We start from the raw sequence: 17,422 nt of genomic DNA, 5'->3' as shown, positions 1-17,422 counted from the left end.
TACACTCTCTTACTCTTCCCCCCTATCTCTCTCTCTCTCTCTCTATATATATATATATCTTTATCTCTTTACTCTACACTCTACACTCTCTTACTCTTCCCCCCTATCTCTCCCTCTTTCTATCCCTATTTCTACCTCTCTCGATTGCAAAAATAACAAGACCTGTTGATAATGAAACTGAATTATCTTCCTAATTCAAAGGTTTTGTTTCACTTATGATAGGATCCTTGTAAGCAGATGCAAAGTGGATTTGAAGCTATCACTTCTTCATTATTAAGACCTTCGTTGTACAAATAAATATCATTTTCTAAATAACCTACCAATTGATTTCATGTATAACACAAATTTATGCAAAAATAATTGACAAAAATTCCCTGATCTTCCACACCTCTCAGACATTTGATGGGTGAGCACGTAATCTTACGTGTACGTATGTCTTCCTAGTGCTCCCTATTTATAGATCTTAAATTTTTTTAAATTGGAATATAAAATCTACCGACTCATAATAGGCTTGACTCCCAATCCATCTCTGAACACGGACAAAATTTTCTGTACTCTCCTAAGCCTGACAAGATGCAGGCCTTGGTATGCAGAAAACTGGGTGATCCGACTGTACCTATCTCAGAAACCTCACCAGTATACATTAGAAACGATTATCCTGTTCCTCAGTTGATTTCACCCACATCTGTTCTGATCAGAGTCAAGGCTGCGAGTGTGAATTATGCCACAGTTTTGGCGTGCATGGGGAAACACCCGGAAAAACCTCCACTTCCATTTGTCCCAGGTAGCGATTTCTCTGGAACTGTGGAAGAAATAGGGACGGGGGTCACAAGAATCAAAGTTGGGGACCGGGTAATTGGCTTTGAAGATGGCACTTACGCCGAAAAAGTTGTGGTGGAGGAGAAGAAGCTGTAAGTATGCAAGTTCCTGCTACTTAATGAAAAAAAATGTTAAGAGAGATCTAACCTCCTTTGTTTTTTGAGAGTTTAGCTGATTGGTAATGTGAAATCCTATTTCCACGAACACATTTGACGTATATCCATAATTTGATGCATTGGAGGATAGAATCCCTAAAGTGAAGAAAACATCTTGGCTTTCTTTTAATAAAACAACTTTTTATTTCAAAAATTCTAAATGAATGAAGTTCCTTCATGCTTGAAGCTTCCTGTTTGAGAAGAATTCTATATGTCAATTTCTTAATTAGTATAGGATTGATCAGTGATTATTAAAAAATTCTTAGCATTTCACCTTCTAGCCTCTTTCACTGAGCTTTTCACCCTCTACTCTCTTTCTCAATATTCTTTTAGCTCTTGTATACATATAAGGTTTCGTTATACAAATAATATTCATGTGGAATATTAATAAAAATTGCCTGTAGAAGTTCCAATTACCTATAATAAAATCCCTATGTTGTATTTTCCTCAAAAATATTTTTTTTATTACTTTCTTTTTTTGTCAATTTCGTTTTTGTTCAAATGCGTTAATACTTTTTTAACCTCTCTTTTTTGCTTTTTATGAACATGACTACGATGATTTGCTACATACCAACTCCCACTTGATATGTTTGGGTTGTGTAGAGAAAGAAGTAAGAACATGGCAAAGAGAGAATTTAGTTTATGATTAAGCAAAAATTTTCCCTTGGAAATAAATGTCCATCACTGAGGAGTTTATGTACATTCCCAGTCCTACAAATGAAATTGATGTATTCAAATTTTAAACTTTATGTCTGTGTGGGAGAATATCAACTTGTTATAAATGGGATATAGAAGTGATTTTTTGTTTTGTTCTGAGAATTTAGCTAAAGTTGCTGTCCATAGAAATAAAATAAAATAACGCATCGGGGCATCTACACTCCACAAAGGCAATAGATATTTACCCACTTTTTTTCTGTATTGAGAAATTTATTAAATTTGTAATGCAATGTTTTTGTCCATAGAAATGAGTTCAAATCAATTAAGCCTAGTATGTAACTCACAAAGGCATTTGATGTATATCTACTTAGATATATTTGGGGCACTAAGTGTACATGGTAGGAAACATAGAATATGAAATGAGAGAGTTTTAATATTGGGTAGGAGTCTACAGGTGTATATATGCAATCCATTCTGTTAAATAGTAAATACTATATATAGAATATGTGAGCTTTTCAAATATATATCTTGGCTATTGTAGCTGTTGGTGTATTGTTTACTTCACTTTGGATATGCTTCTATCCTAATTTGGATATTGTACCAATTTAATACATTTATTTACAATAATTAGGATATTTAGTTATTCTTATCTAAAAAACTAGTAAAGACATGTGTATACCTTGTCTTAAGGTACACAAATGCCACCACTGCCTCATCAATCCTTAATTGGTGGTAGTTAGGTGCCACCTCTGTTTAGTCAAGGCCACCTCTATCTTAGTTAGGTTGAGTGAACTAATCCTCTGATTGGCAGTTCAAAAATTGACTTCATAGAGTTAACTGATTTATTGACTGGCAGTTAAAGTTTAAACTCATGTCTATTGGGCATATTAACTCCTTGAGTTGTACATATAGATGGACTATTTATACGTATTTCATTCATTATTTGATGGTTGATTTGACTTGATTATTGATTTCCTCTATTTTGGAATGCTTGTGTTGCATCATTTGTTTTGCGCTTGCAGTTATTTTAACTCTCTTCGTGCGCCTAGATTCAGGCTTTTATAATTTGATCCCCATTGAATCTTAGATGGCATTAAAGCTCTGTTGGTATTTGGAGTTTGTTCTTGTCCATTTAGGAAAGAGGGCTTCATATAGAGCTTCGCATTGGTGATTCCTGGATCAGAGTAGAGCCCACAATCATTTTTAGAGTAGTCAAGAAGCAAAGGTTTGCCTTTCATTTCATCTGATTTGGGTACCTGGGAGTTATTTTATTTCATTTTATACAGCATATATTTTGGTAGATTTTGTGAACAACTTGTTTTTCAGAGCATTTTGGCTTGAAATGGATTACATGATAACGTTCAAAAGGGTCAAGAATCTACAAATGAACATAAAAGTTGTCAAAATAAGAGCAGGTCAGCAAAATGCAATTTTTTCCCCCAGGGATGTCATATGATCTCCTTGAACAACATTGTACAACACTTTTTAAATTTTTTTTCGGTATTGTGTAATTTCTTTTTGCTTTTGGTAAAAAAACGTCAAAAAGGAAAATAAATGAAAATGCTTCATAAAGCGCATATATTTTTTGTTGGTGGGGGTGGGAGCTGGGTGCCTTGGGCCTTGGACTTTGTTCAATTTAATATTTTTCTATTAAAAAATTCCATTTTCTTTTCAACTATAATACTTCATCTCCATTAGGTCACCAACTCCGCTAGCCACCTAGTAGCCATCAGTAGCAAATCCCTCTCATTTGAAGAGTTGGAGGCAAACTTTGGGAGGCCATATCTCAGCTATATGGTGTTATTTTTTAAAACTCAATTTCTCAAGATTTAAATGATTTCATTTCACTTTTGCAACTTCAAATGCCCATATCTTATACATACGGACTCCAATCAATAAGCTGTTTTTTTGAAAGGTGGGGGGATTTTAGAGCACCACATCATGGAATGATTAGTTTGATCTAGTTTTTCTTTGAGATTATATTTCAGTTTTCTTTCATTCTTGAAATTGTAAATCAATTGGAAAGCACAAAAAACTCTTGTAATCGCACTAATGTATAAAATGCCACAAACATTATTGAATAATGGTGCCTACATTGAGCTATTTGGGGTGGGTTTTGGGAGGTTAGGTGGGGTATTTATGCAAGTACACTAACTTATAAAGTACCTTCTGATTATATACTTATCTTTTTGAGGGGCTTACACTTGGGCATTTTCTAAATTATGAACTACAATACAGTTCCATTCTGGGGGGTCTCATACATAGGCTTCTAGTGTTTCTACACAATAGGATATAATAAGGGATGAGAGTAGTTGAATGCCATTCATCATGATTCCACATCCATCTTGGTGAAAGCTCACATCAAGTTGCATCGGCTTTTAGATCTTCTAGTTCTCTCTTTGCTGCATCTTGCTTATGACATGAGACATTTGGATCTGCATAGGTTCACATTATAGATTGTGTAACATGCTAAAACGAAATAACATGCTAAAATGAAATAAAGCTTTTAAACATAAATGTAACATGCTGAAACGAATATAACCCTTAACATGAACATTGCAACTTAACATATAAAGGAAGAGTTTTTTTTTTGAGATAAACAATATCTGAAAGTAATTACATTGCTCTAAACCAAACATAAACGTAAGAGAAGGAAATAACTAAACATTGCATTAAATGAAAGAGAGAGAGTTTAGAGAGTACATTTCATATGATGCTAACATTCTGAACTTCATAACTTTTTCAAGATACTAGTGAGGAGGGAAAGTATCATTAGGGTGCTTTTCTGCCCAACCACGGACTTACTAGTCCCCTGTGCCATATCCAACTGGATTGGCCCAACCCTTCGTAGGGAGGTAACGGGAAGTGGAACTCAATGCCATCTGAGACTTGGTGTTTAGGACCTACACATGCTAGTTGGCCATACACTATGGGTAACCCCCAACTAGTATGATGCTTCTGACTAGAGGTGTATCTGGTACTAGTGATTTGACGGTCGCTTGCATTACGCAACACCACCTTGGCCAAGGTTTGAACACTGCAAGCACGATTAAATTTGTTGTCAATGATCACCACCCTTCTCGGCATAGGTCTAGGGTCAAAATGGGTTCAATTGAACTCATATAGGAACTATGACCATACGTATATTTAACATTCATTTGTTAACAGCTCTAGTACTCTTAAAAGTTACTGTTTATTTCTTCTCATTTATGATTGCAAAGATTTGTAATGATTCAACTAAATTAGATCACAAACCGATCTATTTAAGTATTGTTTGGGCAGAAAAGAGGTAGTATGTGGAAAAAAATCAACCTTCCCTACAACAACATTCAAAGGGCAAAATTCTTTTGATGCAAGAAAATGCTTGTATCTTCCAGGTTGCTTTGGAGAGACTTCTTAAATGGGAGAAAAAGACATTTCATGATCTCAACAGTCATAAGTTAACAAATCTGATCCATGTGGCCCTCTCAAAATGCAAAAGAACAAAAAACAAAAAATCTGAGACAAATTGTTTCCCGGTGAATGCTTGGTTTGATGAGGAATGCAAAATGGCTAGAAGAGGTTTAAGAAAGTCAAATAATAAAGACACTCACATCAAAGCTTACAAACAGATTTTAAAGAAAAAGAAAGCTGATTTTATGTGTACTAGGAGGGAAGAGTTAATTTTTCTTAGCAAATATAATCCCAAACTTTTTTGGAAAGAGCTGCAATAAAAAAAGAAACAGATTGACAATAGTATCACAGCCACTCAATGGTTTGATTATGCTAGGCAACTTTATGAACATGATTTGGAGGTGGCTCCCCCACCCTTGGTCAACATTTCTACTAATCTTTTCACTGTGCAAGAAATTGAATTGGGTATTAAGAAATTGGGTGTTGGTAAAGCTAAAGACTTAGGAGAACTTCAAGCAGAGTTTCTCAAGTGGGGCATGAAAGTCCTTGCCCCTCATATTGCAAAAATATTCAATAACATCATTCCTCATGGGTTTCCTAAAGATTGGACTACAAGTCTTGCTATACCTCTTTTCAAAAGTGGAGATGTCAATAACCCCTCCAACTATAGGACTATAATGATCAATCCTTTGTTTGCTAAGTTATTTGGCAGCATGATAGAAAATAGATTCAGCAAATGGGCAGAAGAAAATCATAAACGTGCAAAAGGCCAAGCTGGTTTCAGACCTAAACATTCCACAGTTGATCATGGTATTACTTTGAGACACATCATCGAAAAAACCTGGGAGAAAAAGGAAGATGTCTTCTGTTGCTTTGTTGATTTCAAAAAAGCTTTTGACACAGTCCCACATGACAAATTGTGGCACAGAATGGAAGAGCTTGGTATCCCGGCTCATCTTAGGGCTGCTGTTCATAGGCTTTATGAGGAGGTTAAAGTGAAAATCAGAACTCCTGATGGCATTTCAACTAGTTTTAGGAGTGATATTGGTGTCAAACAAGGGTGTCCTCTTTCCCCTACCTTGTTTGGCTTATACATTGACAAATTTGAAGAATGGTTAAACATGCAGAATGGTGATGGTATTCAATTGGGTGAATTTGTGATAAGGCTGCGCCTTTATGTTGATGACCTCAATTTGCTTGCTAATTCCGCCCTTGGTTTGCATGAGCACTTATTTGCCCTTGAGCGCTTTTGCAATATTGTGGGAATGCAAGTTAATATCAACAAGACGAAAATCATGGTTTTCTCAAGTAGAAGGAAACAAGAGCAACATAAGTTTTACTTTGAAGGTAGCATTCTTGAAGAAGTTACAGATTACAAATACCTTGGAATTGATTTCAACAAGAGTCTTAGTTGGGAAGGTTGCAGGAAGAAGAGAACTCTAGGCGGCTGGAAGGGACTCTATGCACTTCAAAATAGATGCAGAGAGGCTAAGCTTTGGGATTGGAAAACCATCCAAACACTTTTTAGGCTTTTGGTGTTGCCGGTTATTCTATATGGTTGTGAAGTTTGGGACAGCAGTACCTTAGATTCTCAATGGAAGCAAATTGAGAGAATTCAAAAACGTTTGATCACAAGCAAGTTCAAAATTAAAAGCACGGTCCCATATGATATCATGTTAAGTGAAACGGGTGCTGCCCCTATTGAGGCAGCTGCTATGGTGCGTCTCATTAGCTATTTAAAAAGATCCGAGCAAATGGGAGAAGATAGATGGCCTAAGGTTGTTGTCAACGACACTTTGTGCAAAAGGAAGAAGATGTGGATGAAACAAAACATCAAATGGTTGAAAAAATGGGATATTTATTTGAACTCATGCCCCACAAACAACAAGGAGATAAAGGTCTTCGTTATGGAAAAGTTTTACAAGAAAAAATGGAGTATTGGGTTAGGAAGGAAGAAACAATACTATATTAATGAGTTCAACCCCAATTATGATCATCTTCAAAAAGCCTATATAGAGGCTAATATATCATGGAAGGCTAAAATTCTAATCTCACAGCTTAGAACCAACTCTCACCAACTTCGGTGTGAGACCGGGTGGTGGAAAAGGCCAAAAGAGATTTGGGAAGAAAGAGTTTGCCCGTTTTGCATCAGTGGGAGTGTGGAAACTGAAAAACATTTTATCTTGGAGTGTGAAGCACTTAAAGTCAGCCGGGAGAAGTTTGCCAATTTCCTAACTGCCAGCACATGGTATAACTTGTTCAGCGAGGAGCATATCGTGAAGATGGGTGCTCTCATCATCAGCCTGAACAAGCAGAGATCAGACCTTAAAAAACTAATTCAGCTTGATCAGATTGTCCCATAGGCTATTCTTAGCCTTGTGGACGTTAAAATTCTTTCTTCTTCTTCTTCTAAATCCTTGGGATGGAAAAATAGGGGGCATAAGAGCCGCCAACTATACATCCAACTCATAAGTATGGAATGTAAACCATGCCTGACATGTCTCTGCTGTCTTGGCATCTTGAGGGTAATCACTCAATGGTGATGCTATCTGCATCGAGGTACAATGGTGCCCTTCTACCCTCTACCTTCCTAGGCTAGGGTATTAGTTTATTTCATAATTTAAAGATGATAATCTCTATCAGTTAGGTCGTTTGATTCTGCTGTTATGATTTCCAGACTCGAGCTATCTCTGAAAAAGCTCAATTAAGAATGCAAAAGTCTTCTTAACACAAGACTTGGATAGGCATCCGCTCTAATCTAAGGAATACTGCTTGTATATCTTTTCCAGCTTATTACACTGATTATGGGTTAAATAATCCATATACATTACACATACAGGCATAGAGTATTTGTAATGTTTCCTTGTCAATGTATGGTGAGGGTGTGAATGTACGGTGTGTGATCGTACGGTGACGGTGAGGGTGTGGTTGTACGGTGAGGGTGTGGATGTACGGTGAGGATGTGTGACTGTACAGTGAGGGTGAGGGTGTGGTTGTACGGTGAGGTTGTGTGAATGTACGGTGAGGGTGAGGATGTACGATGAGGGTGTGGATGTACGGTGTGTGATCGTATGGTGAGGGTGAGGGTTGTACGGTGTGGGAATCGTATGGAGAGAGTGCAGACCGTACAGTGAGAGAACCGTACAGTAGTGGAGACTAGTTGCCCGAGCCAGGCCGTTCAAGGTGTGGTGTATTCGATCAAGTGTTGTATAGGGAAATGATGAAGCTTGCAATAAGGTCTGATGCCAGATAAACGATGAACAAGAAGATTTATATTTCAAGAATTCGCACAAGCCAGAGAATAGTCAGATTAATGCACTTCAAATTACAACAATCTTGGACTAAGAGTAGGGCAGAGTAGCGTGAGGAGTTACTCCCACCGAAATTGCAAGTACCAAATAGGGAGGGTCTTTCACCTCCGAAATGGCGGATAACAGAACTCCAAGAGGAATTCGCACAACAGAGAAAAATACCAAATTCGCATACTAACACAAATGACAGACTTGGCCATAAATATGGGCTCCGGGAAATTTACCGAAGGGTTGCAAACGAGCTGAAACGACCAAACTAAGACTTGACTAATCTAATTAAATAAAGGGCCCGAAAGATTTGTTATTAAATTTGGGGCCTTACAATAAAGTATTTCAATTTTATTATTTAATTATATCGAGGACATCACAATATTATACATACATACACACACACACACATATATAAATATATATGTATGTATGTTTGTATATATATATATATACGTATATATATTCATCTACCCATATTCGTTTTGGTTCTTTAAAATGTTCAAGCTAGCAGCCATCTTTTATGATAACCAATTATGACATATTGCTCTTTTTCAGAGGTTTAGATTTTAATTTTTTTTTAAAATATCAAAATGACAACTATTACAGTCTACCACTGGTTTTATATAGAGATTTTGCTTAGTGAGAAAGGTGTGTAACAACAATCTACTTGAACAGAGAGTATGCTTCTTTTTAAATTGAAGAATCATAATAGCTGAAGAATTAAAACATCCTAATTGGTCTGGTTTAACAATAGTATTTCAAATAACATGGTTGAAACTAACAATAAAATCCTTGCTATTGTGCTCTACAACCTTCCCACCTCTGCCATCGTTCGAATTTCGAATCGCCCGTATGACCGCCTCCTCTGGGGGGGTCCCCTCCTCCCTCCTCCTTGCAACGGGACCCCCCTCCCGATACCACGGTTGGTCCACATGCTCCTGGTTCCGCTTTTGGGACCCCACTGTCTGCGGGTCTTTCGGAAAAGACTGTCAAGAACGATGTTCCTTCTGGCTCTTCATCTTCGATACTAACGGAATTTGGTCAGAGGGATGAGGACAAATGTTTGGATAACCTCGAAGCTAACGAGAAGAATCCTCCCTCTTCCGGACCGGAAAATGTTTCCAGTCAGAAGATTGTGGAGGATGGCAAAAAAGATTCCAAATCAAAAAAGATTCCAAATCCAACTGGAAAGGTGCTCTACTTGGTTCCACTTGTACGACTATGGAAATGGCTTTGGCTAACTTTACCCAAATCGACGAGGGAACGAAGATCAAGCTCCCTGATAGTTTCATGGATAAAACGCTTCATCCCTTCACCTGGCGAATGTTGGAAGTTTCTTCTCCTTCATACCATCTATTGACATGGTTAGGCGATGGGCTAAGGCAAGATGGAAGTTAAAGGGAAGTGTTGATTTCTCGGCTATGCTAGGAGGCCTCTTCCTTTTCAAGTTTACTGCGGAGGAAGACCTGATCATCATCCTTTCAGGCTCTTGGGCCTATGGAAAGCATATTCTAACTTTTGCTAAATGGAAGCCTGGGTTCGACCCCTCAGCTGAACTCAACCATATGGCTCTTGTTTGGGTTAATTTCCTTGACCTCCCGTTGGAATTTTGGGATGAATAGATCTTCCGTTGGATTGGGAATTCGTTCGGCAACTATGTTACAGCAGATTCGGTCACCCTTGCTAAATCCAGGTTGGTTTATGCCCGTTTCTGTGTTAATGTTGCTATTAACAAAGCGCTTCCCAACTTTGTTTCCCTCAACTCAAAGTGGGGAAAATGGTCCCAGGCCATTGTCTATGAAAATGCCAGGCCATTGTCTATGAAAATGCTACTCTTTTTTGTCAGAAATGTGCTAAGCAAGGGCATACATTTGCTGATTGTAAGGCCCCGACGATAGCTGAACCCAAGCTTAAAGAGATTGCTATTGTGGATGTTCCCATCAGCCCAAGTGCACCCTCTTCTTTAGCCCCTTTGGGATTGCCTAATGTGTGTGAGATCTCTGAAGATTACCCCCACACTGATAAGATCCTAGATATTATAAAAACCCTTGTCGATCCAGTGAAGAAATCTAGTCCAGTGGTGCCTCTGGAAGATGGAGAAATTCCCTCGGTGATTAGCCTACGACTATCCCCTGGTCCTTCTTCCTCCCCCTCCTTGGCTATGGTTGATGGCTACCTCTCCTCTAGGTCTTTAGTTGAAGCTAACCCCATGCCTCCCCAAGCCCCCTTTAGTCTTTGTGGTGTTAAGTCTTCCCCGGGTGGAACTAATCCTGGAACTAAGCAGTTCGAGGATTTTGGAGGAAGTGGCTAAATCTCCCCTGCTGACACCTAATGTGAAGTTATCCCCACCCTGTTCTCCCTCTGTGGATAAAGAGGACTGGTTGACACAGAAGAAAAAAACTAGGACGAAGAAGGCGGATGTGGGCATTGACAACAAAGTTGGAAGACCAACCGAGAGAGTGCCGAGACATAAAGTTATGGCAAGGGATATTGCAAGGTGCAGACAGTTGACCCTTGATGGAATCAACAGAACTAAGAAATGAAGTTCCTCTCTTGGAACATAAGGGAACTCAACAACCCCCAAAAGCAATTTGCTATAAAAAAATATATTTTAGAGATGAAATTAGATATTTATCTTCTTCAGGAAGTCAAAATGTCCTACCAAACTTTTGCAACCACTACTGGCAAACTTTGGCCGGGGGCTACTTTTTTGTATGTTGAGGCGTTGGGGGCGTCTGGTGGAATTGCTACCCTTTGGGACCCCTGCAAGGTCCAAGGAAAGGTTTATGTAAGCTCATCGAACTTCCTGGCGGTTACTTTTCAATATGGTGATCTCTGCTGGCACTTGTTAAATATATATGCCCCCAATTCCAAAGTGGGATGGGAGGAAATTTCTGAGTACATCCTTGAGGATCAGAATTCTCATTACATGTTGGCTGGTGATTTCAACACCCCTCTCTACCCCTTTAAGAAATGTGGGGGACTTGTGGATTTCTCTGATAGCATGGGAGATCTTGCTAATCTTATAAATGCTACTAGCCTCTTTGATATTGATCTTCAGGGTGTCCCCTTCACTTGGTCAAATAATAGGAAAGGGAACCACCTAATTCAAGTTAGACTGGATAGATTTCTAGTCTCTGCCAAATGGGATATTGGTCAGAACTCCTATCTAAGGACCCTCCCAAGGACCGCTTCTAATCATAGCCCTCTCCTCCTCCACTGGAGTAATAGACCCCCCTTGGGTCCTCCCCCATTTCATTATGAGATCATGTGGGCCTCCCACCCGGATTTCAGAGATCTGGTCAAGGGTTGGTGGGCCACCCTGGTCCAAGGGACTGCGATGTTTAGAATTGCTGAGAAATTGAATCTCATCCGAAGGGAAGTGAAAGGATGGAATAAAGCGACCTTTGGTGACATCTTCAAAAAGAAGAAGGATCTGTACTCCAGACTTGAATAGTTCCAAAGCATCATGGCCTCAGGTGACCCCCCTCATTCTCTCCTTATTGAGGAGGAAGAATGTAGAAAGAATTGGAAGGAAATCCTTTCTAAGGAGGAAAGCTATTGGAAGCAAAGATCCAGAATTCAGTGTCTGAAGGAGGGTGACAGAAACTCGGCTTTCTTTCACTGCTCAACCAGCATTCACAAAAAGAGAAACTTGATCAAATGCCTAAAAGATGACACTGGTCAGGAGATCACTGGTGAAGCCCAAATTGGTCAAACTGCTACTAACTTCTTCATCTGTATGTATATTGAGTCCGGAAGAGGTAATGAGGCCCTATAGGACAGACTCCTGAGCAAACTCCCTAATGCCATTGGGGAGGAGGATAACTGTTAGCTCCTTTCTCCCATTTCCTTGGAGGAGGTCCATTTGGCTGTCTTTGCGATGGGTGCTTTCAAGACCCCGGGTCCGGATGGCTTCCCCTCGGCTTTCTTCTAGGAATTTTGGGATATTGTTAGTTATGATGTCACTAAAGCGGTGAAGGATTTCTTTAGGACTGGTAAATTACTGAAAAAGATGAATAGCACCTACATTGTTCTCGTCCCCAAGTCTCCGGACCCCAATTGCATGACGGATTTTCGGCCTATAAGCCTCTACAATTCTATTTACAAGATCATCTCCAAGGTCTTGGTGAATACAATTAAGCCGCTGCTATCTAAGTTTATTAGCCCCTCCCAAAAAGGCTTTGTCCCAGGTCGTCAAATCTTGGATGCGGCCATTGCTGCTCATGAAATTATTCATTCGATGGACAAAAGCAGAATTCCAGGTATGGCCTTTAAACTCGACATCTCAAAAGCTTATGATAAAGTCAACTGGTGCTTCCTATTCAAAACTCTCTCAAAACTGGGCTCTAATCAAAAAGTTGTTGATATGATATGGGAATGTGTTTCTACGGTTCAGTTTTCCATCTTGATCAATGGGATTCCTAGGGGGCACTTTAAAGCTGGAAAAGGTATTCGACAGGGAGATCCCCTATCCCCTTATCTTTTTATTATGATTGCTGAAGTTTTGGGCAGGAATGTGGTGGATTTGATGGTCAATGGTGTTGAGGCATGGACCAGCTCGGACTCAAACCTAGGACCTTCCATATGCTACTGGAGTGCTCTACCACTGAGCTACTGGCCCCTCTTGGACCAGTCCATCGTTAGTCCAGGTGTGGCTTATTTCCAACACCAACACCCCCCCCTTAAGCCACACCTCTTGTGTGATTGGGGCTCCTAGCCTGGACCTGGCTCTGATACCATGTTGAGACATGGACCAGCTAGGACTTGAACCTAGGACCTTCCATACGCTGCTGTAGTACTCTACCACTGAGCTACTAGCCTCTCTTGGACCAGTCCATCGTTGGTCCAGGTGTGGCTTATTTCCAACACCAACAAATGGAAGACTGCAGGGGTTCAAAGCGGCTTCTATTATTCCCCCCTCTGTGATTCAACAATTTGTGGATGATACCTTTCTTTTTGGTAAATCCTCCGTGATTGAGGCTAAACACTGGAAGAATTTGCTTGCTAACTATGCCTCTTCTTCAGGGCAATGTATCAACTATGATAAAAGTAATCTCTTCTTCTTCAACACCCCTTTGGACCTTCAGACTAAAATCCTTAATATTCTTGGGTGTAAGTCTGCTATTCTTCCTGGGACTTACCTGGGTCTCCCCCTCACTGTCAAAGAGGTCACCCCTGCGTTCTGGAATACTATCCTTGAAAGAATACATAAGAAACTTGCTGGATGGAAGGGCAAATTCCTTAGTAGTGTGGGGAAGCTCCAACTCCTTGCTGCTTCCCTCCAGGGAATCCCTGTGTACTTCCTTTCCCTATTCAAAATCTCAGGTGCTATGGGGGACAAGCTTGAGAAGATCCAAACAACTTTCCTCTGGACGGGAATGGAAGAAAAGAAATGCCTCTCTCTGGTTAAGTAGGATATTGTTTGCTTAACCAAGACCATGGGGAGTCTTGGTATCAGAAAGATAAATGCCTTGAACAAGGCCTTAATTACTAAAGTGGGATGGATCCTAGCTAAAGGTGAGGCAGACTGGTGTAACATTATCAGGGCTAGGTATTTGGAAAGGGAACAGTTCTGCTTTAATTTGAGTTCCCGTGGCTTACCTCCTGGGTCAAAATTATGGAACAACATCCTGAAGCTTAGACCTGTTATCAGAGAGGGACTGAAGTGGTAGATTGGAAATGGTAGAAAGATTAGGTTCTGGGAGGACTCTTGGCTGGATGATAAACCTCTAGCTGAATCTTGATTCTGCCAACTAATGAACTCCCTAAAGGTTCACTTTGGTGATTATATTGCTGACTACATTGTGCTGGGAAGAGGAAGGTGGAAGAACATCTCCCTGGTCTTTACTGATCGACCTAACCTATTGCCTACTGCCCTTGATCTCCAGGATCTCATGCTTACATGCAGCATACCTCTATCTCCCCATGAGGACAAATTCATCTAGAAAGGGACCCAGTCGGGGGAGTTCTCAGTCAAGTCTGCTTACAGACAGCTCTTGAGATCCATTGATGATGTTGAATGCTGGAAAAAGATATGGAATCCACAACTTATTCCAAAAATTAATTTCTTTTGGTGGTTCCTTATGCATGAATTTTTTTTGACTTAGGACAATTTGAGGAGGGGATTCCAACTTTGACCCAACAAATGTGTCTTATGTAGATCTGAGGAGGAATCTATCAGTCATCTTTTTATCCACTCCCCTTTCGCTTGGCACTTGTGGGCCATTACCCTTTAAAAATGTGGTATACAATGGGTTTTTCATGATAACATTCATCAATTTGTTAATGGATGGTCACCTCCTACCCACCACCCCCTGGTTATTCAGCTATGGAGGCTTATCCCTCCTCATATCTGCTGGAGTGTTTGGAAAGAAAGAAATTATAGAATCTTCCACTGCCTTGGGATGAGGTCTGCTACATCATCATGAAGTATTTCACTCTGGAAGGATGGTATGGGGTTTTCTACTACTATCACCTCGCTTTCCTTAACCATCTTAGGAATAAGGATCTTATTTCCATCCCTTTTTTTTTGCTACATTCTATGGATTCTAACGTGAGAGATATTGCTGAAGCCAAGAAGAAAGGCAAGGACTTTACTATTCTCCACCAAGGCCTTATCCTCCGCCTTTACAATTTCCACTTGGCCCTCTGTCCTCGCATGATTTCGGTCCAAAATGTGCTTGAAAGCCACTCTCCGGCCGTAGCCGCTGCCAACCCTGACATAAGCCCTCCTCGGTTGCCCGAACCTGGCTCCTCCAGTAAGAAAAATAAAAAGCGTGCCTACCACTCGGAGGATTTAATACCCCCCAAGAAAGTGAGAATCTAGAAAATCGACTCCGATGTGGAGATTATGGATGGAGCTAACACTCCCCGTCGCTCTGTAAGATTGGCGTCCAAACCCCCAGAGAAACCCTTAAAGGACTCCTAAGGACTCCTCATCCCATGATATTGGAAATTCCAGCCCCTCTGGTAATTCGGCCCCGTTTCATTCCACCTCGACCCCTCATTCTGCAAGCTCCACCCATGTGTTTGAGAGCCCTAAAAATTCCATGAGTCCGGATGTTGGTCCCAAATCCCGAGTAAACCCTCTGTCCCCTACTCTCAAGTTTGAAAAGATGGTGGTGGTGGAGGAAGTGAGCAGTATCAAGGAGGAAGCGAAAGGCAAACTGACGGATTTGGAGAAGAAAGTGGACGACATGATCGAGAACTTGCAAGAAATTGCCAGCAGAATGGATGCCATTGAGAACAAGCTGCATGATGTCTCCAGGTTTGCATTGAATGTCATGCACAACTTTGCGACCACTCTTTGTCTCTTGTAGGAAAGCACCTTCAAAGGTAAAGGAAAGGAGGATGAGGACTATAAAGACCTCTTCAAATTCGTCACCAAAGAATGGGCAAGGAAGCTCCTCCCCAAGAGGAGCCAGGGCAAAAAGAAGTAGCTTTGTTTGCTATGGTTTGGTTTTTTGATTTTTTGAATGGCCCTAATGGTCTTTCGGCTTGTAGTTATGGTTACTGGTTAATCCTGGACTTAACTATCTTTTGCCCTGCATGGCATATTTTAACTAAGACTTTAATATACTCTATTAATATGCGTAGTATGTTTAAAGTTTTTGATAGAGGAAAGTTTAGGAGGCTGTGATTTTGCTGTTTCTCTGCTAACAGTTGCTTATCTGCTGTTATCTTGACTGTACTTGGTTCAGCCCCTAGTTTTGGCTGCTTTTAATATCATAAACAACAACATTTCAACAATAAAGATATCTTGGCATATCATAATAAATGCATTCATATACATATACATATATATTACATTAGCGTACAGGTATGAGAATTGGTTCATTAGCTCTCAACCCTCCTAAATTCCAAGAACAGTAAGTCAATCTGGTTTAATAGCAGAATATTGCAGATGTACGCATTTCATTTTAAAACTGCAGAAGGGTTTAGCCTTAAAACAATTTCCAAAGTAATTCTCTATACTTGCTTCAGATTGGGCATACTCCAAAGATAACCAGATATATCATGGGGTTTTTAGAAATCCTTTAACAAATTGCACACAACTGATATATCTCGATATTTTTTTTTAAACACTATAATTCGAAACCTAAGAAGCAATGGATAAAATGTAGGACAAAATTGCAGGGTTTTAGCCAAGGTACATGACCTGGTGTATTTTATAAAGGAAGAAAAATATGTAGGATGCCTCCCAGGGCTGTTCCTCACAACAATTTCTCTGTTCTAGAGATGCAAAGCAGAAAACGAAATTTGCAGAGCATAAAACTTTATTTCCATGGCTACCAGAAGTAAGAATGAATCGTTCTTTTTCCAAAACCCCTTATGTATTATCCAACACGTTTTGCTTTCAACCATTGCCCTAATACCAGGCATCTTTTCTCTAATCCGCTAGGAGGAGTCACAAGAATTCCTCTTCCTAGCCCCACGCCATTCTCCTGCTTGTTCTTGCTTCTCCGTGAAGACTCATGGTTCATGCCAAAAAGCCTTCCATTATTCGAAGCTTCTACAATATTTACTTTTCAATATCAAACTCCTTTCAAAATGCCTGATAAAAAATATAACTTGCTCATCAATTAATAATATGTATATGAGCATGGCGCTATGAAAGGGGGTTGGGGGGGGGCGGGTGAAAAAAATGTTTTGATTAATATTTTTATTTCTTCACACCACTTATACCTCTAGCGACTAGAGGATGGGTTTTATTTTACAAATAAATAGGGTTTTTACCATTTCTTTTATTTTTAAGGTTACTTAACCTTTTCAAGAGTTTTGTAAAATATATTCATATATTTACATATATGAATATAAATGCCTTATGTATGCATGCCTCTGGGGGCACGTATACTACCGGGTATACGTACTCTCATATTCATGCTATGCATAAGACGTATACATTGATATATATACATATATAAATATATTTACATGATAAAACATGGGCTTTTGTAGAATTTAAATAATAATTAATTAAAAATTCCTTAAAATAATAATAACGAGTTACCTCGAAATGCAATAAAAAACCTAGGGTTGTGAACCCTAAAATCTCTGCATGGACCATCTAGGGTTACCTGCCGCGACGACCAA

At 39.7% G+C, this 17,422-nt stretch overlaps 1 protein-coding gene across 1 annotated transcript in view; it reads left to right on the top strand.

Annotated features, from left to right (window-relative positions):
- The first annotated feature begins 405 nt into the window (after positions 1-405).
- Positions 406-17,422, top strand: part of LOC131046942 (uncharacterized) — a 134,773-nt gene continuing 117,756 nt past the window's right edge. The window contains exon 1 of the mRNA XM_057980772.2: positions 406-911. Within this exon, the coding sequence (XP_057836755.2) occupies positions 574-911 (338 nt within the window). The 5' untranslated portion in view covers positions 406-573. The remainder of the gene's footprint in view (positions 912-17,422) is intronic.

The sequence above is a fragment of the Cryptomeria japonica genome, chromosome 9, assembly GCF_030272615.1.
Source record: "Cryptomeria japonica chromosome 9, Sugi_1.0, whole genome shotgun sequence".
Lineage (NCBI taxonomy): Eukaryota > Viridiplantae > Streptophyta > Pinopsida > Cupressales > Cupressaceae > Cryptomeria > Cryptomeria japonica.
The sequence above is the reverse complement of the archived record's forward strand: the minus strand, read 5'-3'. Positions and strand labels throughout refer to the sequence as shown.